Here is a 23,660-nt window from a genome sequence, read left to right on the forward strand (position 1 = left end):
TGACCTGGATGACTGAGAATCTTCACCAGTATCTTCTTTGCAAAGATACAACTCAGTGTAGTCATGGTCAAACATTTTAGGAGACATGAATAGATGAAAAACACATTTCTGAGTGAAGAGGGACCTTAAGAATTCATATGATGCACTTGCAGAACATAGCACAAGAAGCACTGACATTTACTAAGAGCCACAAAGAGCACAGTTTGTGGAGCTTTCATTTGGCACAGCCTTTTCAAAAAACGTTGCCAAGAGTTTCAACAGCTGGGCTCTACTGTGTTTCCCTTGAATGATAACTCTCTGGGTCTCATGTGGCTTTCTCCTGTTATTAATTGGAGTCAGATAACACTTAATAATGGCTGATCAAATGTGTACTGTTCATCTGTGCCGCCGTGTGGAGAGTTTAACATGATTTAGTACTACTGAATGATGAAATGGTCTTCATAACATGACGAAGCCTCCTGCAAACTCAATGATTTATTTGCAGCGTTAAATTGTTTATGTGTATGCTTTATTAATATGTGAGCCAGTATGGAGAAAAGCAGAGATTTAAGGGTTAATGTCAGGCTCTTAATTAATGTTAAGCATGAAGTTCACAAGAAACAATAAGTTCCAAATTAAGTGGCAAAAAGCTCCAAGGAGAGCTCATTTAGCAGAATAAAAGTTGATTGTGAGAGCAAAATAGAAAATGTGATTGCAGTTTCCTCAACACATTTGAGTATTTAATCAGACGTTATTTACGGCTCATATTTTGGAAAGATTTCATATTTTTTGACTAATTTTATTAGAGGGTTTAAGATGCAAATGGCTTGTCAGTTCTGTTCCTGGTCTTAAATATTGGATTGCTTGAGATGACTCGATAATTTTGATGAGAGCAAATAAAAAGCGAATCAAGCGAAATATAAACCTTTTATGATATTACAAATTGTGTGTTTATTATAGTTCCATAATATGAGCCTGAATGTTTTCCGTGCTGCTCTGCCAGCGCTGAATCTATTTTTTTACCTAAATCACTCAGCAGAGACCAGCAACAACTGCAACGAGTCAGACCGTGATTTTAGCTTCTTTTTTTTTTCAGTGGTGCAGCTGTTTAGTGCTGCTTAATCACCGAGTGGCCTCAGTGTGATTATACTTTGAGACCACAGCTTCTTTTAGTTTCACAGTGTGACAAGGCCATTGTACATGCAGTCACTGTGACGGTGTTGCCATGGCAGCATTTATTCTTTGATCTTATGTTGGAGTTACAGACTTTTCATATGGACAAGATGATAACTGAGGTGCGTATGGTCTTTGGAACCATTCTATCATTTTGACAGTTGCCATGCTCCTGTGTGGTCTCAGTCATGATGATGTGCTGTCTGTTATGAGGCTTTAAGCTTTAATAATGTTTATCTATGGTGGCCATGAGCGTCAAAACCCCCACGACATTTCGGAAAACAGAACATTTCACTGAACAGATTTAACAAAAAACATTTGCGAAAAAACATTTTAGAAAACTCAGCAAGATTTTATAAAATACAACATTTCACTACACACTTCAGTGTTGTTTTTTTAAAATGTTGTTTTGTTTGCTGAAATGTTGCATTTTGTGAAATGCAATTGTGTTTTTTTAAATGTTTGACCTTCAGGGACACCGTACTACTCCACGGTATACTTTATCCCTTGTCAATGGAATCACACATTCGACTAAAAACATTTTAGAAAACACAGCAACATTTTTTGAAACACAACATGTAACAAAACAAATTTTACGATACACTACAATGTTGTGTTTTGTGAAATACTGTGTTTTGTGGGAATTGTAATGTTTTGTAAAATACTGAGTTGTATGAAATGTTGTTCTTTCTGAAATGTGATGTTTTGTTAGATGTTGTGTTTTGTGAAAAGTGTTTTCTGAAATGATGCCGCGTTGTGCAAAAACTTGTGTTGTGTGACATGCCATTGTGTCTTTTAAATGTTGTGTTTTGCAAAATGTCATTGTTCTTATGAAATGTTGTGTTTTCTCAGGTGCTGTTGTGTTTTGACCTTCAGGGCCACCGTACCACTCCACGGTATAATTTAGTCACTGAAATGGGACTACGAAAGCTTTACCATGCTACTACTTTATCCTGTGACTTTGGAATCAAATAATTGTTTGGTCAAAATCAAAGGAGAATTAAATGCCAGCTGTCAGTGAATATTAAAGTACCAAATATCGGCTGGAGGAAACAGGCAGTTGCAGTTTGCAGCGTTACCAGGGCAAAAGGGTGTTGAGCAGGTGACACTTTATATCCGTGAAGTGTGTGTGAACATTCCCATCGCTGAGCTGCTCTCAGAGCGTGGACAGGGGGAAGAGAGATGATCTAAGAGCACATGGCAAAGCATTTGCCCATGCAATTCCACACCTTGCTCCACCTTTTCTCCCCTCAGCACCAAGCCGACCTCATGCTGCAACACCTGACAACGCACACCACGCTTAGACGGTGCCTATAATTAACTAATCTGTTCTGAGCCACCCTAATCCAGCGCACATACACACTGATCAATCAGACACACTCGGAGAACAAGTCTGCAACAGTGATAACTGAGCATATTTCCACAAATCATGAAACAAAGCTCTAATTCTTCGGGTGCTTCGGTTGATAATGGATCAATTTGTGGCAATTAACCAATAGTTAAACAATAATACAGATAATCAGAAACAAGTCAGCAATGTTGATCTGTGATTCAGGCTGTGTTATTATCTGTGTGAAACTTAAGCTCACACTGAATTGTTGCACACGTCTCTGCACAACAAAGTCCCAAACACCACAAATCCTACTCACAGGAACCACAGATATGGACCCCTAATACTGACTAAATGTAGCACAAGGTCATTAGACACAAAAAATATATAACTAACTACCTATAAATAATTCTGCTGGCTAAGTAATTAAAATGTGTAGTGTAAAAAGAAACAAAGCTTATTTAATACTTTACATTACACTGATGCAGTCATGTATATTTTACACTTGTCTGAGAACCTTTTATGTTAAAAACTAGAGAGACTATTAAGCAGTGGAACTGGGCTGAATTTAATTCCAGGCACCTGCTAAACACCAACACACACACACACACACACACACACACACACACACACACACACACACACACACACACACACACACACATATATACACAAAGGAAGAGAAAGGCAGAGCCCCAATCATCCATGTGTGAAAGTCAACGGTTGAATTTATAAACAGAAACCTTTGTTCCTTGCTGGAAACACAAAGGACTCCAAAATATTTAATATGACTATAAAGTTAAGTGTTTCCTTTTTTTCCTGTCTTTTTCTTTTCTACAGGTTTTTTTTTTGTCCCATGAGTCCCTTTTTGTCCTGTTTGAATGCTGATACACTGACAAAGATTACAATAACATTAGTGTGAATGCTGTGTAGGCGTTCAGGCTAACTTTTTAAGGTGCTAAATGCATGTTCTCACCTCGAAGTTTCATTTTAAAACTTAACCATAAACTAGAGACCATCTTGCAGTGGAACTGCACCACCCACAACACAGTGATCTGCAACTTAAAAGTCAGAGGGCAATGGCCCCTTCCCTGCTTCCTATCCCCCTACTTCCATCACCCTTGCTCAGACTGCATCCAACCTCAAACTGGCCTTCATTTTGACCTCAACTACACACCCGTAAAGTTTCTTAACTGCAGCTTGCACTGTTGTGACACTATCGCAGTGACAAAATCTGTCCACAGGCACAAACACCTGCCAAAGTACTCACAACACTTGGTGGTAGTTGTTTGTGTCTCCAGGGCCACATTTTGCCACGTTGACATACACACACAGGCTCACAAAGTGAAAACAATACCAGCCTTTCATGACGTTGTCACAGCTGGTGACAATATTGGAACATATGTTAGAGTTATTATTGCTAATGTTTCTCAAAATTAATACATTTCACACAAATCTTGTTAAATTCTGCTGCAAATATGTTCGTGCTTCTGTTTGCAATTTTGCAGCTATAAAAATTTAACAAACGTTACAGTGCACGAAATGTAGAATACAGTAAAAAGACCAACAAGGCTGAAAAAAGTCATTCAGCCATGTTATAAATGCTACAAAAAGCAGCTTTAAATCCATACAAGTAATTACGTAAATATGTTCCTAAAGTCTGCTCCACACTGGAGGTTTCAGATTCAATGACTCTGGAGTGTTTGTTCCAAACCTAAGAAACCACTTCCACGCCACAGCAAAACGAGGAGTATCAGAGGAGAAGCAGTCTTTTGCGAGTAAAGTTTCATTTTCTCTTTCACTTTTTGCCCATCCTAAATGAGGCAAAGCTGTGGCGATACATCTCAGCCATTTTGATGCATGAAGGTATTTTTTAATGACAGAAAATACCTCTAAATATGCCATTTTGATGGATGGAGTTTTAGGGATTTAATCAATTTTAGAAGAGGAATTTTAAGTGCATCTGCATTCACTTACAGTTCTAAAAGTATTTGTTTACAAAATCTAACACACCACCGTAATGGACAAAATGTTTACTTTACAACATGGTGTTCAGATGATGGAGACCTTCAACTAAATGAATGTAAACCTGCAAACCTTTATCTCCCTCGATACAAAATTACTTTCAAGCTGTGCAGATAGCTCAGTAGGTGGTGGTGCATAGAGCATAAAGCAAGGAATTTTTTGGACAGAATTATATTGTCACCTTTGTGCTCTGAAAGAAAGGGATTAAAACACGTTTTTCGGATTCTTTCTTAATGGTGTTGAACATCAGTGATGGTGTATGAATGAATACACACACACACACACACACACACACACACACACACACGCTGTCGTTCATGAAGCCTAAATGGCACCGATCTACAGAAACTGGGACTCAAATCTCTGTCCCTCCAGTTCTTCATAAGGTGTGTGGACATGTGGCATTCTGTGTCACCAGGCTGTAGTGGAACTAGTTTAATGAAATCTCAGCCCCCAGATACCACAATCAGGAACCGTAAGTGTTGTGCATTGCATTGGACCACATCAGCACAAGCCCTATGAGACAGCCCAGTAACCCAAAGCAGCTGGACGATGTTCCCATAGCTGCAGGCTAACATTTAAAAGTAAAAACAAGTTTGGCATGTTGAAGGCTCTATGGGTAGTGCTCTCAATCTTCCTCCCCCAAAACTGGATCATGAACCAAGATTATTTGGCCCTGGTGTGTTTCCCATGGCCCCAGACTGACCTGTTCAACCTAAACCATGGAACGAAGACAATTGCTATAAAACCAATTTAATATTCTAACATTAGAGTTCAAGAGTTCACTGTGGACCCTTTGACTGCAAGGGCTCCAACGTCTAACTCGGATCGGTAAATGGATTCAATTGGCTCCATTATCATTGATGCAAAGTGGAAACATCAACACATACTGTAATCTTTAGGATGAACCTTTATTTTGAAATTCCATGGCACATCTGTGTCGCCATTTCCATCCAAGAACACCTCCATCCTAAACATTCAAACAGTGGTAGCGGCCCAGTGCCAGGCGGATAATGGCAGCTAAGAGACAGACGATGAGGACATTTATTGATATTATCTCATTGATTGCAGGCCCTTGAACTGAATTGAATTGAATTGAATTGAACTGAATTGAATTGAAATTGTATTGTGGCAGACTTTGTGATATCAGCAAATATCATATTGTTGTCCAAAGAATTAATTTTATATTGTTTCATGATAAAAATTGTGATTTACATCCATTTATAATATCGTCAAAATAGGTTAAAACCAATTTAAAATTGATACTGGTGACGTAAACGTTAATTCAATAGATCACAAGTACTGTCGTAGAGGTTATATCTCAGTTGTCATCTGAAGTGTACCGTGTGTGTTAGTGTGTGCATATAGAAGAGTAATAAAACTCAAGATGTTTAAAAGATGTGGAAAATTTTTAACGTCCAGGAATATGAGTCCAATCAACCATGTGTCGTCTGAGATTATTTTTTGATTTTCTGATTCTGTTCTTCGGCCTCGACCCTGAAAGCACCCTGAAACTTGACAATTCACAGTCAGAGCCACATTATCAGTGGTTGATGTGAGAAATAGTGCCATCCTAAAGATGCCCAGAGTTGTAATCTAAAGAATGAAGACCTTTTTGATATCATATTTATTTGACTCATCAGCCAAGAGACTGGTAGAGCTGATGTAAAGGGGAAAATGGCTTAGAAACAGTAGATGTCAGTCCGCATGCCTCCTGTTTGGCGGAATACGCTGAAGGCTGCCACAGAGGCTAACCAACGTATTCCTGTGGATGGGGTCGGGCAACAAAACAGCATCAGTGTCAGTTTAAGAGTATGGAATATTAAGAGTGTTTTCACTGCTTTACCTTTGCGCCAGACAGCCTGTTTCAACAAAGAAGCCATTAGTGGCTCTGGTACCCAATCTGCTTTCATCAAAGCCACCAGACTCCATTGAGAGAAACACTAATTTTAGCTCACTGAATTTGGAGGCTGCTGGTCTATCACTGCATCGATTGGTTAGTTAGTTAGTTAGTTAGTTAGTTAGTGTTTTTGTGTGGTATTGGTGAATCTAAACTCTCCCTTTTAAAACACCAAAGTCACACAATATCAGAAACAAACTAAGTGATTGGAGCAGTGTTGACCTACAGGCCCTGTGTTTAGCAATATTAAATCACTGTTTTTCTCAACAGAGTTTGGCTTTGAAGAGAGCAATATAACGGCTTCATTTTCCCATTGAAAATCCCTGTCTGACATTAAGGTAAAGCAGTGAAATACTCTCAGTAGAGCATACACTTTAACTTTAGATTTTAGACTTTAGTTTGCTACTCCAAACTGGGATCATGCCGACTGACACCTACTGTTTCTGATATACTGTCTATGGATGAGTGCTGTGTACATCCTCGCTTCAAAAATCCCGAACTGTCCCTTTAAGCTACATACCTAGAGTGTCACGGTTGTCAGTTCATGTTTTCTGTTACAGAGAAACACTTACACTTTGAGACTTTTTGTGAATACACATCTAAAAAAAGAGTTACCCTTGTATTAATTTATTTACAATATATCTATATCACCTGACAGGTGTTTACACCGTCTACATACTGTAAATACAAGTTAAGAGAATACAAGTCCCAGCATGCTTTAACCCTTGTTACATAACACAGACACGTGTCTGCTGCGGACGCTGAAAGTCCATTAACTGCAGAGATCTGGTCTAAGGATACCAACCCGGGGTCAGTCAGTCGCTAAAACAGCGACAATTCAATGGGCCAGAAACAATGAGGATTAATGGGCTTTTTTGATGGTTTCATTGTGCCAGAGTGTCAAACTGTCAATGCTTTTAGGGATTTCATGCTTTCAGATCAGTTAACTATTATATGCTTCACTACAGATTTAGAAATCTCCATCTGCTGCGGAGATTCTTTTATGGATATTATTTCTGGAGACTGAAAATGTAACCCAACTCTGCTCACAGTTTAGACAGCTATGAGAGTCGCCTTTTATTTATAGTCAAACAGTTATTCATCGTGGCATTCACCCGATACAACCCACACACGGAGATTTTACTTCAGAGGGTTGTGACATTGTGAATGTAATTACCAAAACATAATATTCTTTTAATGATGGACTAAATTGAAACGCCGCAGTAACTCTTTATACAAGCAATGCAGTTTGAATTAATTTCTGAAGCTTCTCTCTTTATAGAATAAATGAGAACAAAAATTCACATGAGGTGTGAGAATGTCAGTTGTATTAACATTGTATTGTAAACAATATAATTGTGTTAAGATCTTTTAAAAAGTGTTAATCGGAGTTAAGTGCAGTTAATTTGTCTCATTGACACTTATACTACAAAACAAAAGTATATTATCTTTGTAATTTGCAAGTTGAAGGACTTTTTAAAGTTCTTTATATCTCTTATAGGGCACTTATTTTATACTCAAGATCTAAAAACCACGACCAATAATCTGATTCTGGACATTTTCAGACTAATTAGGATAAAATATAAATTCATTGTAGTGCTTTGAAAAAAATAGGGCTGTCACTTTTTGTAGTGTGTGATATATTTTTCATTTTCTGTGAAAACAATAAACCCTTAAGACCTCACAAATTGTGAACAGCCAGAAGTATCCCAGACCTTATTGTTCTCATGGCAGAATAGTCGCAACATGTCTAAAAATTCCAGATGCTAATCTTCACCAATGAGACGTTAATGAAACAGTGCATAAAACTGGGATTTCTTTGCCACTGCAGGGTGGAAGGTATGCACATCAAAACATTTTTTACAGGTAACGGATCAAAAAAATCAAACTAAGGCAAGAGTCGCACAGTAGCGCCAAACAATTCTAACTGTGCACTGTTCCCATCTGATAGAGATCTTTGTCAGACATTGGCAAATCACCAGCTTAAAGCAGAGCAAGCAATATATAGACACACACACACACACACACACACACACACACACACACACAGACACTCATCACTCAGGTGATTATGATCTGCTTGATTGAGAGTCTTCGCCCAGGTTGAAACAATCAGGTTCAATCAGAGCAGAGCTGAATGACACTGTCTGACTCCCACATTGGGGACAGAGCATTCCTCCATGAAAAGAAACTATAAACATCAGAAGTAATATTATACAGACATGTTTGAATACAACAAATCCAAATTCGAAACCAAATAGATATCATGCATCACAAAAAAACGAAAACAGTAATGTATTACTCACCCAAAAGATTACTTTGGGAAACAAAGGCTCAATGTTGTGTGAACAAGGATCTCCAGCAGGACAATAATTCCGAACATACATTGAGACTGCGTCTGCACTGTCCGGCTTAGTATTTGTGAGGTTGTCCCTCTACACTCACCAAGCCTCACTGAATGTCTTTAAAAAGTGAGAAGGGAAAACATACTACAACTCGAAGCACACTCACAGAATGCAGAACTCCACCAACGCCTAATGCCCTATCTCGCAATGTAAAAGAAGGTGAAAAATAATTTGTGTTTCCACTCCATGATTCGGATCCACTCCAAAACTGGGTTCTCCCCCTACAATATCCCATTCTGAGTATGAATTTATGAGTGAGACAAGGATAGTGGATAAGGGAATAGAAGGGGTTAAGGTAAATCCTGTATCTAGACTTAGTTTCACTTTTTTCCCCTTTTATTTTATTTTTATTCTTTCCCCCCTTTATTTATTTTTTATTTTTATTTTTATATACTTTATTAATCCCCCTGAGGGGAAATTACATTTTTTGAATTTGAATTGAATTTTTCAATTTACTTACTTTCCTACTTCTGTGAACGTATTATTTCAAAACTTCTTTCTGTAAAATGACATGAGCGCTGATACTACAACATGATTTAAGTAATTACATCTTTGGCTCAATAAAAATACTCGGAAAATTGGGTTCTTCCTCGGCCCATGCTACACCTTTACACCAAGTTTCATGAAAACTGGGCTGGTAGTTTTTCTGTAATCCTTTACAAATAAACTGAAAACATAACCTCCTTAGCTGAGGTAATAATTGGTCAGTGAATCAATCAATCAATCATGAACACTATCTAGAGTAGTCTGAAAGAGAGCATTGATTGATATAACTGATGCCAGGCTGACAGGATGAAGGTAAACATTCAACTGTACTGAAGTAGCACTAAAAACCAATGAAAAGTTTTTAGTAGTCTGGTCAAACTTTCAGTTTCGACTGTGAATAAAAATCAGACTATAAATAATGAAAGGATTATAGGGTCTCTCAACAATGATAATAAAATGTACGTACTAAAATGCAACACCGTGCATGTCAGGGAAGGTCACATACGGTGAGTCCTGTCACTACCTAATAGAAACCCAGTTTTGCATCATAGAGGCATGACACACGGCTGACGATCGTGTTTCACTGATGGTTTTAAGTACATCTGTCTGTAAGAGCAGGATTTCAGCTGGATCCGAGCCAGAGCTCAGCACCGGCTCCTGATTATGAGAGTTAACTGCTCTTACTTATGCAGGAAATGTACAATTAAAAAATTTAAGGAGCCCTTGACTTGCTCTGCCATCATGCCCTCCACTTGAGAATGAAGTTGAAAAGGAAATGCCGTTTCCACTCAGACTCATTTCACAAAGTTGTCTTGTCCTTCCTTACACAGAGTACGGGCAAATTAAGGCTGAATTATGCAGCTAGGATGATATGCTTGCTGAGGTGAGAGGACTGATGTCAGATTCCATCTCTGTGCATTTAAAACGTTGTTTCAAAAAGTGTTTAGCCTAGCTTTGCTGGAAGCAGTGGGAACTATTGACCCAGAAAAAGAGAGAAAAATCCATCTATCAACAGCTCCAAAATCTTGTTTATATGTTTTATCTCACTGGATTGCAAGCTAACACTCATACATTCAAGTTTTACGCTGGGAGTTGAATAGAGATTGGAAAGTTTGGAAAGCTGGCAACTTTCCGATGAGGACAGGACCTCTGAGATGCTACATGCTATCCAGAGTTCAAATTACACCATAGCTTTTGGGGGATCCCTTTGTTTTTGGCAGGTTGAGGGTAGGGGGGCACTGTAGGGTACACACCAAGCAGCAGCACGCAAAAGTGCCAAAAACTGCAGTTCCTCGAACGGCCACTTGAGGCTGGCTCCAGAAGTGAGTCAATTTGCAATTTGATTTGGCCAACCATGTTAAAATGCTGAACTTTACAACAGAAATAAACATGTTAACAGCCTGGAACAAAAAATAGTTTTGGTCTCTATAGTTAATATCAGCTTTTATGACAGCTGTATGACTGGTGATTTTTATATAACTCACACATTTACATTTTAATAAGGCTTTGATTCACACATGATTCATGACTGCAAGGCATTTGATTAGCTCCACCCCCTTGTCCAGTTATGGTCACTTCTGGCTCCAAAAAACCAAGATGGCGATGGCCAAAATGCCACACTCAAGGCTTTACGCCACAAGTCCACAAACCAGTTGCTGATGTCACAAAGCTATGTCCATTATTTTATACAGTTTGTGGTAGGCATACATGTCCATACATGAATGTGCAAAAATATACTGTCAATACATTTCAATTCATACGTGGCCTAGGACAACAGAGAAGGTGAGAAATGGTTTTAAATTAAATGGCTCTCTGTCCATAAAAACAATAAAAATGTCAACACACACTCAACAGGCAATGATTTGCTTTACTGGGTTACAGCCCATGACAATTATGAAAATGGGCCTCTTGCCACAGCCTCAAATATTGGTCTTACAGAAAACATAGCGAGTTAACTTTTCCAACAGCTACCTATACACAACACCCAATATCAACTAAGATGTAATTTGGTAAGTGAACTTTGAGGGTCAGTGGAGTAAGGTAGTTACGATGGACCCCAGTGCACATTATTGTGACGGGCCCTGGTGCACCCTAGTTATTACTTATGACTTAGTAGTCTTAGGCGTATATATATATATATATATATATATATATATATATATATATATATATATATATATATATATATATATATACAGTACAGGCCAAAAGTTTGGACACACCTTCTCATTCAATGCGTTTTCTTTATTTTCATGACTATTTACGTTGTAGATTCTCACTGAAGGCATCAAAACTATGAATGAACACATGTGGAGTTATGTACTTAACAAAAAAAGGTGAAATAACTGAAAACATGTTTTATATTCTAGTTTCTTCAAAATAACTACCCTTTGCTCTGATTACTGCTTTGCACACTCTTGGCATTCTCTCCATGAGCTTCAGGAGGTAGTCACCTGAAATGGTTTTCCAACAGTCTTGAAGGAGTTCCCAGAGGTGTTTAGCACTTGTTGGCCCCTTTGCCTTCACTCTGCGGTCCAGCTCACCCCAAACCATCTCGATTGGGTTCAGGTCCGGTGACTGTGGAGGCCAGGTCATCTGCCACAGCACTCCATCACTCTCCTTCTTGGTCAAATAGCCCTTACACAGCCTGGAGGTGTGTTTGGGGTCATTGTCCTGTTGAAAAATAAATGATCGTCCAACTAAACGCAAACCAGATGGGATGGCATGTCGCTGCAGGATGCTGTGGTAGCCATGCTGGATCAGTGTGCCTTCAATTTTGAATAAATCCCCAACAGTGTCACCAGCAAAACACCCCCACACCATCACACCTCCTCCTCCATGCTTCACAGTGGGAACCAGGCATGTGGAATCCATCCGTTCACCTTTTCTGCCTCACAAAGACACGGCGGTTGGAACCAAAGATCTCAAATTTGGACTCATCAGACCAAAGCACAGATTTCCACTGGTCTAATGTCCATTCCTTGTGTTTCTTGGCCCAAACAAATCTCTTCTGCTTGTTGCCTCTCCTTAGCAGTGGTTTCCTAGCAGCTATTTGACCATGAAGGCCTGATTCGCGCAGTCTCCTCTTAACAGTTGTTCTAGAGATGGGTCTGCTGCTAGAACTCTGTGTGGCATTCATCTGGTCTCTGATCTGAGCTGCTGTTAACTTGCGATTTCTGAGGCTGGTGACTCGGATGAACTTATCCTCAGAAGCAGAGGTGACTCTTGGTCTTCCTTTCCTGGTCGGTCCTCATGTGTGCCAGTTTCGTGTAGCGCTTGATGGTTTTGCGACTCCACTTGGGGACACATTTAAAGTTTTTGCAATTTTCCGGACTGACTGACCTTCATTTCTTAAAGTAATGATGGCCACTCGTTTTCTTTAGTTAGCTGATTGGTTCTTGCCATAATATGAATTTTAACAGTTGTCCAATAGGGCTGTCGGCTGTGTATTAACCTGACTTCTGCACAACACAACTGATGGTCCCAACCCCATTGATAAAGCAAGAAATTCCACTAATTAACCCTGATAAGGCACACCTGTGAAGTGGAAACCATTTCAGGTGACTACCTCTTGAAGCTCATGGAGAGAATGCCAAGAGTGTGCAAAGCAGTAATCAGAGCAAAGGGTGGCTATTTTGAAGAAACTAGAATATAAAACATGTTTTCAGTTATTTCACCTTTTTTTGTTAAGTACATAATCCACATGTGTTCATTCATAGTTTTGATGCCTTCAGTGAGAATCTACAATGTAAATAGTCATGAAAATAAAGAAAACGCATTGAATGAGAAGGTGTGTCCAAACTTTTGGCCTGTACTGTATATATATATATATATAGATATATATAGATATAGATATAGATATAGATATATATATATATATATATATATATTCTACCAACATTGTGTCTTACTGCCGCTTTACAGATGTGCCCAGCTTGTCAGTCTTGAGAGATTTTGCAACAAAACTACCCACTGTAAATCATATTGTTACATGATTAAACAGAGATTTGATATTGGACAACATCACCATACATACTACCCAGCAATCATCATTACATATCTGTACATGACAAAAACTATGAAAGAAAATTAAATTCATAGGGAATTATTAATTAAACTAAACAGTTTTTTTTGTAATTATAAACCATTATGAAGATGGATTTGCCTTTTTGAGAGCATATGTGGAAAATTGCACCATTTTTTTATTTAAGGGGATTTTTTTTTTTTTTTTTTTACATGGGCGTATCTCAAGGTGGCAATGAGGCCCCTCAACTCCACGGGCCCCAGTGCAACCACACTGCCTGCACTGTCTATATTTACGACCCTGTTGAGGGTCGCCTATGCAAAGAAATATGTGAAAACTGGGGTTTTTTTAAGGAGTAAGTGCATTATTTAAAAAAGTACAATGAGTGAGTGAGTGAGTGAGTGAGTCAAGCAAAAACATTTTTGATGCCACAGGTGTCCGCTACATACAATAACTCTGAGTACAATTTAAGGTCTCTGTAACAGTGCACTGTATTTTAGGTCCCAAATTGAAATGTGCAAAAAGCATTGTTTTATTTATACTATACCGTGTGATTATGTCTACAGTCACGTTCCCTAACATGGAGCATAAAAGAAGAAGCTGTCTGTTGTGCAACCCATCCAGTTAATTTTACTCAGGATTTACAGTGTAACCCTTCAGGCTATTCTTTTGAACTTCATCTTCTTGCAGCCTTGTCTCGAGCTGGAGAGTGTGGTGGGAGTGAATCTCACAAAACGCCATATCTCTAATGATGCACATGTGGCCCAAGGCCAGCAGTTTTGCATTGCTTAAAGAAACTGTCACTTCCATAAAATACATGGGATGACTCGCTCCTGCTTCAGATGTAAAGTCATTAATCTTTAAATTTAGGCTAACAGTTTATGTGTTTCAAGCATTTTTAGGTGGAAAAGGACCAAACCAAGTCATTTCAAGACTTTGTGCAGTGATTAGTTTCTTTCAGAGGCTTTTTATCAGTATCCAGAGTTGACCTACAATGAGCCATTCACTCAGGAGTAGGAGTAGGAGTAGGAATACAACCAACTGCAGCTGCAACCATTACATTCAGGTATGCTCAGAATTAGGTCACAGCACAAGCAACATTGTAAAAACTCCTCCGTTACTGCTGCATATTATAAAGTGTGTGTCTAACCTCGCAAACATCTCAAGTATGAGAAGTGTTATTCAGCATATTGATGCTGAATAACACTGCTTGTACTTTGCAGAGGATGAAGCTTGGGTCACCTTGAGGGAAATCGCAGGCTGAACTGCTCTCCTTACTACTTATAATTACCTGTTGTCCAGTCAGATGCACAGACAAATGCCATTAGCTTAGGATAATTATCCATCTCTAGCATATTTAAACGAAAGTGCTCACCTGTGGAAGTCTTGTCCTCGTTAAATTTGTGGTTTGAATAAATGTTAATTTCCTTCAAGTGTGGGTGAAATTAAATTAGCATTAAGATTTTTGCAGAGTTTTTGGAGAGAAATAATACAGGTGTTGCAGCAAGTTCCTCCTCTCCTGCTCTAAGGTGTAGAAATACTTACAACTCCCCCCCTGCAACCTAAACAAACTGCACATGCACAGTTTGCACACTGATGTACAGACAGGGCGGTGGGGATTTGAGATGAGAGGTCAGTACTTTCTCTCAGGTGTGGGTGGGGTGTTCTCTCAGTTAAAGAGTAATAGATTAGCAGACTTTCACCTTATTTTTAGCATCATGACATCATGCAGTAAGACATAGACCTCTGCTAGTGTAAAACAAAGGCCCAAGCCCATAATGTCAACTCAGATGCGAAACATTATAAAAGGTATTTACAATGTATTCCTGACATTTGTTCACTCATGTGGCTCTTTCTGTTATTTTTGCATGTGCAGTAGAGTCACTCATGTGTTTAGAGTGGCAGCCTTTTTGCATTTTCTAGATCTGACTTCTGCATTTGTTCTGTCATTCAGCTCGAAGAACAAATACAAACATCAGTTGCTATGCTGCAAACCAGTTTGCGAGTTGCAGAGGCCGACTACTGAGCCACTCACTGTTTAATTGGCGGGGCTTAAAAGGTGTCCTGCACAAAGCCGCGGAGAGCACAGCGGGCGTCTGCGTCTCAGGAGTAAGAGCTAAGTTTAGCAAATCCTCTCAGTGTGTTTCTCAATGACAGCACATGTTGGACAGTCTGCAGGGAAACTCACGAATGCAGAGCCTCACATGCAAACACGCTGCAGACACACAGGTGCTGTGCAGGCTGCAAAGTGCCTGTGTGTCTGCACAGCCTGTGCATACAGCAGCGATTGTGGGAGATAAACATACAGTCTGTACACTGTGTACTGCCGTGCACATGCATAACTTGGGAATGCATGCAAATAAGGGAAATCTATTGTTGCATTCTATTGGCTGTTTAAATGTTTGTGGTCTTTAACAGAAAAGTAAAACATGCAAATATTTCATCTAATTTAAACTATACACACAAACAGAATAATAGCTCCTAATATAAACTTAGCAGAAGATAAACCTTTGCCCTATTTTGCATATAATAACTTAACACATCTTGGAAAACGTCTATGTTTGGGATAGTCCAAGGTCAGAGGCCTGGAGCTGGCAGTGATCCAGTGATTTGCTCAAGGACACTCCAGTAGGATGAAGAGTTTGAAGTGTAGGATGGATGCAGGAGCCCGGCTCTAAAGCTGGTTTTTGGATATGAAATTGGCTTTTGAAGATATTTTAGGTTTTTATTATATAACATAACATATTCATGATAGCAATAGTAACTAGATGTTTAAATCAAAGTTATAAAGTGGAGTAACATGGACTGAGAGTTTTAAAACATGAAGACATAAGGACATAATAAAGAACGAGAAATACAGCAGAAAGAAGCAGAAGCACACAGTGTCTAAAGATAATCAGTAAATTAAGGAAGACTTATAGATTTCTCATGCAAGTGACAATGTCATTAACTTAATTGTATAATGTTCTAACTGGGCGAAGTGCAGTGCTGAGATAATGAGCATTAAAGACTCAAATAGTTCTTGTTGGAGAAGCAGTCTTTATCTTCAAAAAATTTATTCTGAAAAAATAAAGCTCACAAACATCAGGTAACAAAGATCATGAGCATGTGGGTGTGTAACCAGCTGATGTTGCGCTGTTTGAAGTGGAGGTGGCCCAAATACAGAACAATAACATGCACACATTAGAGATACAAGTAGTGTGCCAGGAAAAGAGTTCTCACCTTACATGGTATTGACACAGATAGCAGGTACAAATGCTGTGTTCTCACCGTCCTCTTCGTCTGCACCGTTTCTACCAACTGTGAGATTTACCAAACTGGAAATAAATGAATGTAAGATTTTAGCTGAGGAAGTCTACTTCATGTTTTTCTCTATCCAGTCTCGAAAATTGGCTATCCGTGTCTGAACTCTATGAGTCTGCTGGTGGCAGTTCTCGTCCGTAAAGCTTAAAGTCTCCAAACCAAGAAGCTGCCAGCCCGTGCTGGAGGCTCCCCGAGTCTCCTCGTGACCCGACAGGACACCACTTGTAGCTGAAAACCCAGCTGGCACAATTATGATACCTGGAATAACACTGGGACAAGGGCTTTGAGGACTGGATGGCTTTGTTATGACACACAGTTTGTTGTCACTGATCTCTGTGTTATGTGTTCCTCCTTGAGCAAATTCTCTTTTGCACTGAGTTACATCTGCCAACTCGACAAGTCTCGTCTGGCTCGAGGGAGTGTAGAGGCTCAGGTGCCTGTGATCGCTGGGTAAAATCCACCTTGCAGTGTAAGCCTCCTGTGCTGTCACCTCTCCACCTTGCACTTTGGGTAGACACACTGGCAGCACATGCTCACTGACCTTGGCCTTGTCTTTTAGCTTGAGCACAGCCACGTTGGAGTCCGGTGCAGAGTGAAAACTCGCATGGACTAAAATGTCTGAAACCTGTCGGGGCAGAAAGAGAGCAAGTGAAAATGAATCCAAAGTGAAAGTTGGAACACCTGAGAAGTCCTGATGTCACTGCGAAGGTGCCAAGTGTTGTTGGTTTTGGAATATCTGTCATGATTATATAATATGCATCAAGATGTGCAAGGAATTCTAATCCAAAACAAGTAGAGTCGTATCCCGGCAAAGCTTTAAGTGCACATCTAACTGCCACAGGATATATTCCTGTTCCATTTACAAACAAAAACCTATCCAGAAGATTATATTTATTTAATGAAAGATTCGTTGCTTAATACTTTCTCACTACATCTGCTGTTTGATTTTGCATTCACGGGAAACTTTTGTGCACTGTATGATCTAAAAATAAAAACAATGATGAACATGGTTTTGGTAATTACAACTTCAAAGGAAGTTTGGGCTTCTAGGTTATAAGTGGGATAAATGTGGCTGAAAAATATCTATATAACCAACCAACATGGAGATGAATAATTCAACAAGCAGTTAGGACCTTGCACATTGAAATACAGTCAATGAAGTTCTCTTGAACAACTAAACTCATATGCAACCTAAAAATCTAAGAAATATTTCAGCCGATGTCTAATTTGGCTCATCTAATTAAGGAAAAAATAACAAATATTTGATGGATTTTGGATACCCTGAGGTGCAGGCTTTTCAGCCGGTCCTTGGGTGTCTGCTGCCGTATGCCTATGACAACCTTCACTTGTGCTGGGTGAAGGGTCTGCTGCTTGTCCTTGTCGACCACACACTGAGCTGCCACCAGGACGCTACGCTGGCTGAGCAGAGCCCCGCTGCAGGCAAGGTACCAGAGTGTGGACTCCTCTGAGGCCCCCTGCTGGATAGACAGGGTCACCCCATGGGGCCTGTGGGTGCTGACAGTGTGATCAGGAGGTGAGCGGATGTAGACAGCTGCATGCCACGGCCATGGTGCATCTGTGAGGTTGTGTGGAGTGGAAGTGTTGAGTTTACCACAAGCTGTTGGAAGGGAACAGTCACAGAGGAGAGAGGCTGTATCAAAAATACAACTTCATGACAAACTGGCAGTAAAAGTTGTGCACAATATTGGTTTTAACCTTTCATGTAAAGACAAGGTAAAATGTCTTCTGTCCTTTTCCTTACATGGAAAACGTTTAGAAACACTCATACCTCTTTTTGACAGTCATGTGCTGGCTTGGCTTGGGCTTGTCATATTTGCTGCAAATGTTTTTCCACAGCAGGGCAGGTAAAGGGAGTATTTCCAAGGTCAAGAATAAACCTCTATATTCAAGAGTAATACAATCTATTAGTTAATTTAGAGAGCAATATCTAAAGTTTGCTCTACCTGGTGTGCAGGTAACATGGCGCCCACTCCACCTGCCAGACTTCAGACAAGTGCGTCGGGAGCTTCCTGTGTTGCGGTAGAGTGGGGATGCACACGTGTACTCGATGCTCGTGTAGACTTGGTGAAAGCCGTGAGGGAGTTCCACGTCAGCAGTGTCGCCTTTTTTTGATGTTAGTGGAATAAAACCAGCTGACAACAAATCGTGCATGTTGTACCTAGCTGAGAGGGTGATTCTTTGCTCTGGATTCTCTCTGTGAAAAAGAAAAATGTATTTCTTAATTGCTCCTTAGCTACAGTGTTTAGTTTCAAACATTACCAATGCACACTTAAAGGTACTCTGACGAAAAAGTCTAAACACAAGGTCCACTTACTGGTAATTTCCTAGAGCTTTTAATCACATCTTGTCGCCTTCATCAGCAGAGAGAGCAAACTCCATAACTAATTTCCTCTAATTGGACCTTGTGCTAATTTGTTTTTGGTCAAAATACTAGGCCTATTTCATGGGCCAATAATAAGCCTCCAAGCTTTACTTAAGGGTGCCTAATTTTGTATCAGTGCCCAATGAAAATTCATCAGAAGAAATTTGGGGATTTGCGGGCTTTTGTTGGTGCTATAATAAATTTATTTCAGGGTCCAACAAAAGGATGAGGTTATGTTTAGAAAAAACAGAAAAAAAAGTTATCAATCAATCAATCAATCAATCAATCAATCAATTGCTTTATTTGTCCCCAGTGGGGCAATTAGTTTCGCAGCAGTGGGAGCAACACAAAGTACAAAAATACACAAATACACACAGCATAATAAACACATTGTGGACAAGCCTAATAAATACTCACTCATACTCATGTTAAAAACAAAAAGAATTAAGATGTTCCGCACTAATGAATAAGCTACCTTTTCCTCCTGGCGCTTAGAAGAGAGACAGCAGAAGGAACAAAGGAGTGCTTGTATCTGTTTGTTTTAGCAAGTGGGAGTCTGAACAGTGAACCTGATGGTAAAAACTGAAACTGTTGGTGTAGAGGATGAGAGCAGTCGGACAAGATGGAGTTTGCTTTCTTAATCAGCTGTTTGTTGTAAAGGTCCTGTAAAGTTTCCTGTGCAGACCCTGTGATTTTACTACAAACACTAACAACTTTGTTTAGGAGATTTCGCTCTTTTACCCTCAAGGATTGAAACCAACAGATAAAGGAAAACGTGATCACAGACTCAATAAAAGAACGATAAAACATAGTCATCAGGGTAGAGTCAACCTGGAATTTAACAAGTTTCCTAAGACAAAAAAGACGCTGCTGACTTTTCTTATAAATCAAGTCTGTATTTTTCTCGAATGTCAGCTTATTGTCAAGAATAGTGCCCAATTTCAACTGCCTGACCATCAATCACTGTGAAGTCAGGAGATGAGGGCTGCACACGTTTAAAATCAACACACATATCCTTTGTCTTCAAAACATTCAAAGATAAAAACGATTCCTGACACCATTTTAAGAAATAATCAACCACAGGACCACGTGAAGGTTATGGTTTGGCTCAACTTTCATATGGGAAGCAAACAGCGGCCTGCCAGGTGAAAGTCTGGGGTTTGTTGGACCCATCCACCTCCACTCCTGCCTAGTGGAGGTGCAACAGTGTTCAGAATGAGAACGGGCTTGATCGTCATTAGTATTGGATGAAATGAAATGAACCTGATGAAATAGTATCTTACCTGGATATCACATATGGCTTCACAACATTTTGTCGCACAAGGTCAGACACTTTGGGCTCTCGACATGCTGTAGGGGCAAATCAAGCAGTTGACTGTTAGCTCACAAGGATCACTTTCTGAGCTTCCAGAAACAATTTGTTTTCTGTGAGATAAATAATTCTGCGCATAAAGTTAAGTTATTGAGAGTGAGTAGAAATAATTCTTCAGATAAATCAAAATCTGATAAACAAAATGTAAAACCAACTGTATGTTGGAAACATTCTGTAACATCCTCACAAAGAAATGATGTGGAAAAATTGACTACTTTGTGTGTGTGTGTGCCCAACCCTAATGTGTTTTTGAAAACAGCTACCTCTCACACACTTGGGTGGCCAGCTACTCCAGGATCCATTAGAGAGGCAGGTACTCTGGTGGTTTCCACTCAGGATGAAGGAATTTTTACAGAAAAACCCAATAACCTCTGCACCATCAGCTGTGTTAGGAGCCGGTCTGTGGTAGCCATTGAGCAATTTGGGTGGAGGGCGACACCGGACTTTGCTTGTTTGTCCTGTATGAGAAAGTGTTTGAGAGAGAACAGGAACAAACTCCCACAAAAGACTGCATTATATGGCTTTTATACCTTACAAACATCAGAAATGGCGACTAATGAAGCTAGCAGGTGGAAAAAGTACCTTTTACACATGAAGGAACTGGGCCACTCCACGTGCTGTTAGGCAGACAGATCCTCTGCTGGGAGCCAATCAGCTTGAAAGGTGGATGGCACCGGTAGTTTACAGACACAAGCTCCTGCTTTGGTCCATATATAGGCAGCAAATATCCATTCATTGGTTTCTCTGGAGGTGTGCACACTGGATCCTTGATGGCTGAAACTGGTGATGTTCTGGTGATAAATGAAAGACAAACCTCTGCTGCAATGCATAACTCAATTAAGAATCCCATTTGTTCAAATTTTACCAGTCATTGAATTCACATAAAAGGTATGAAGGTAATCAGAGAGTTTGAAAAACCTCTCATTCTACAGTTGTTGCAGATATTGTGCTGCTGTTTAAAAGCACTGCTGTGGTATGTAAAAAAAATTTTTGCCTCTTGCTGCATAATTATGACAATCCCTGAAGAGATTGCAATGGGACAAGGAACTGATTTCTGGGATTTTTAAAAAGCTCACGTGTGTTGGGAGGTAATGAGTATTTTTTTTTAAATTTATTGCTTTAATATGTCATGGGGAACAAGCTGGTCCCCTCCCACATACAGATACTTGGTCAGTGGCCCTCAACGTCAAATACCGATGCACCAAGGGCACCCTTTACTGATGGAATGAGATAATTCAGGCAGCATCATGTTTTAAAGCTCCAAGCAATGCCATAGTATAAAGTGCGAGAAAGTCTGATTAGGGTGAGTGAGGTGGTGAGGTGGATAGGTCAAACAGACTCCGGACTTCCAAGTGTTGTTGTGTGATGCTTAGCAATTCTTTAGTAAGTAGAGATGATGGTGAGCAAGATGGCGGCGCACATTTGTGCAGCAGCTTTCCGCTCTCCAGTTTGGTGCCTTTTTGTGTGTATGCTGTTTTTGTGCTGAGTTCTGTCAAGCAAAGTGTGTTTCACCTATTACAACTATTTATTTTACCCATTAAACATATTTATTGTCTTGGGTGGTTGAATATATGGAGGATGTGGTTTTAACTCCCAGCACATATTTTAAGCCAAAACATGATGTCTTTTTTTTTTCTTAAGCATGCACTTTTGTTGCCTAAACCTAAAGAAGTAAACCTAAAAGTTAAGTTTTTACCTATGTTCTAAGTTTATTTTGAAAAGAGACTATATGCATTTAATGGGCAGAAACTGTATTCCTCTGTAAAAGGAAAAAGACACAATGCGTGTAATAAGCTAAATTGACACACTGTCCTTAAGTGTCCAAAACTGATGCTAGAGGGTTACCAGAGTGTCTTAAGTGCTACGTATATCATAGGCAACTGGACTTGGTTGAGTTTCTTTAAGACGTTTCACCTCTTATCCAAGAGGCCTCTTCAGTTCTACCTGACTGGTGCAGAGTCGCATGCTTTTAACTCTGAGTGGGTGTGAACCCTTAAGGTGCGGACACACCAAACCGACATCAAAGAACTAGTGGCGACGAAAGCCAACTGTTGTGTCGTCTACGTCGCCTCACGTCGCCCTGTGTCAGTTGCATTTGAACACACTACACGGACTACATCTGACGGCCAAGTAGCACGTACGTTCTGCGCCTGCGTGAGAGAGAGCGGAGTGAGAGAGTGGTACATCCTGTCAGCCGAGGGGTTTCCTCTCCAAACGGAGAGCCAGGACTAGCTTAGAGATTAGCGGAGGCTAACTGGCTGTGCTTCCCTCCAGTCATGCTGCGGCTAACGCTGCGCGAGACGCTTCCAGCTAGCCCTGGCTCTCTGTTTGGATTCAAACAGAGAGCCGGGGCTAGCTGGGAGGCTAGCGGAGGCCAACTGGCTGTGCTTTCCTCCAGTCATGTTGCGGCTAACTCTCCGCTAGCTGCTCCCAGCTAGCTCCGGTTTGTTATTCAGGTTAAAGTGGGAAGAAGCAGCGGATCTGTCGAGCAGCTGAGTGAAGTGGAGACTGAGGAGGAAGCACCTGTTAGCCCTGGTTTCACTACAGGCAGATTAACTCGCTAACTCGGGTGAGGAAATAAAACCTGAACAGCCAATCAGAATGATCTCTCTCACCGACAAGCTCTGCCGCTGATTCAACATGCTCAATCGGCTGAAAAGCCGCCGATGCTGAAGTGCTGACGGTGCGGAACACACCGCAAAAACTAGGGCGACAGACGCTCACCGACGGCCCGACTTTGGTCAATGGCCAACCGTCGGCTTGGTGTGTCTGGGCCTTTACACCCTTACACCCTGACAAAGACCATAGAGTCGAAACCGGTCAGTGTTTTAATGTAAGCAGCCATGTTTTGAAATAAAGGCTTTTTAACTTAATTCACATCCATCTGTTCCTGCTCCACTCATGAGTGCCTGAAGTTCATTTTCATTTCATTTCATTTTGTCTGGGCAGGGATCTCAAGACTGCGTTCTAGGTGGCTGATAAGTGGTGTCGTAGGCCACCTCTTCTGTTTAACGATGGTCATTTCAGTTTGACGTAGATGGCTTCTTTCATGCCTCTTTCAATACGTCTATCCTCCTTGGCCAAGATGTGTACATTGCTGTTCTAGAAAATATTGCCTATAATATAGCACCAACATATTACCAGAGTGGCATATTTTGACATGTAGGGCCCCTGACCATGTGTCGGTACTTGACAAGTTGGGAGTGAGAATGTGAGGAAGTTACTGTAGCAGAAGGTGGCAGCAGTTTCAAAGATATACTAAACCCCAGCCCCAGAGTTT

The 23,660-nt window shown here is 40.2% G+C and overlaps 1 protein-coding gene across 1 annotated transcript in view; it reads right to left on the reverse strand.

The window, feature by feature from the left end:
- Positions 1-16,168: 16,168 nt before the first annotated feature.
- The window catches only part of LOC125879664 (GDP-fucose transporter 1-like), a 34,114-nt gene continuing 26,622 nt past the window's right edge, over positions 16,169-23,660 (reverse strand). Inside the window, exons 6-11 of the mRNA XM_049561637.1 lie at positions 20,963-21,171; positions 20,644-20,838; positions 20,292-20,358; positions 18,590-18,840; positions 17,906-18,243; positions 16,169-17,250 (exon numbers count right to left, since the gene is read on the reverse strand). Of these exons, the coding sequence (XP_049417594.1) occupies positions 16,678-17,250; positions 17,906-18,243; positions 18,590-18,840; positions 20,292-20,358; positions 20,644-20,838; positions 20,963-21,171 (1,633 nt within the window). The 3' untranslated portion in view covers positions 16,169-16,677. The remainder of the gene's footprint in view (positions 17,251-17,905; positions 18,244-18,589; positions 18,841-20,291; positions 20,359-20,643; positions 20,839-20,962; positions 21,172-23,660) is intronic.

This window comes from Epinephelus fuscoguttatus, linkage group LG2 (assembly GCF_011397635.1).
Source record: "Epinephelus fuscoguttatus linkage group LG2, E.fuscoguttatus.final_Chr_v1".
NCBI classification, from domain to species: domain Eukaryota; kingdom Metazoa; phylum Chordata; class Actinopteri; order Perciformes; family Serranidae; genus Epinephelus; species Epinephelus fuscoguttatus.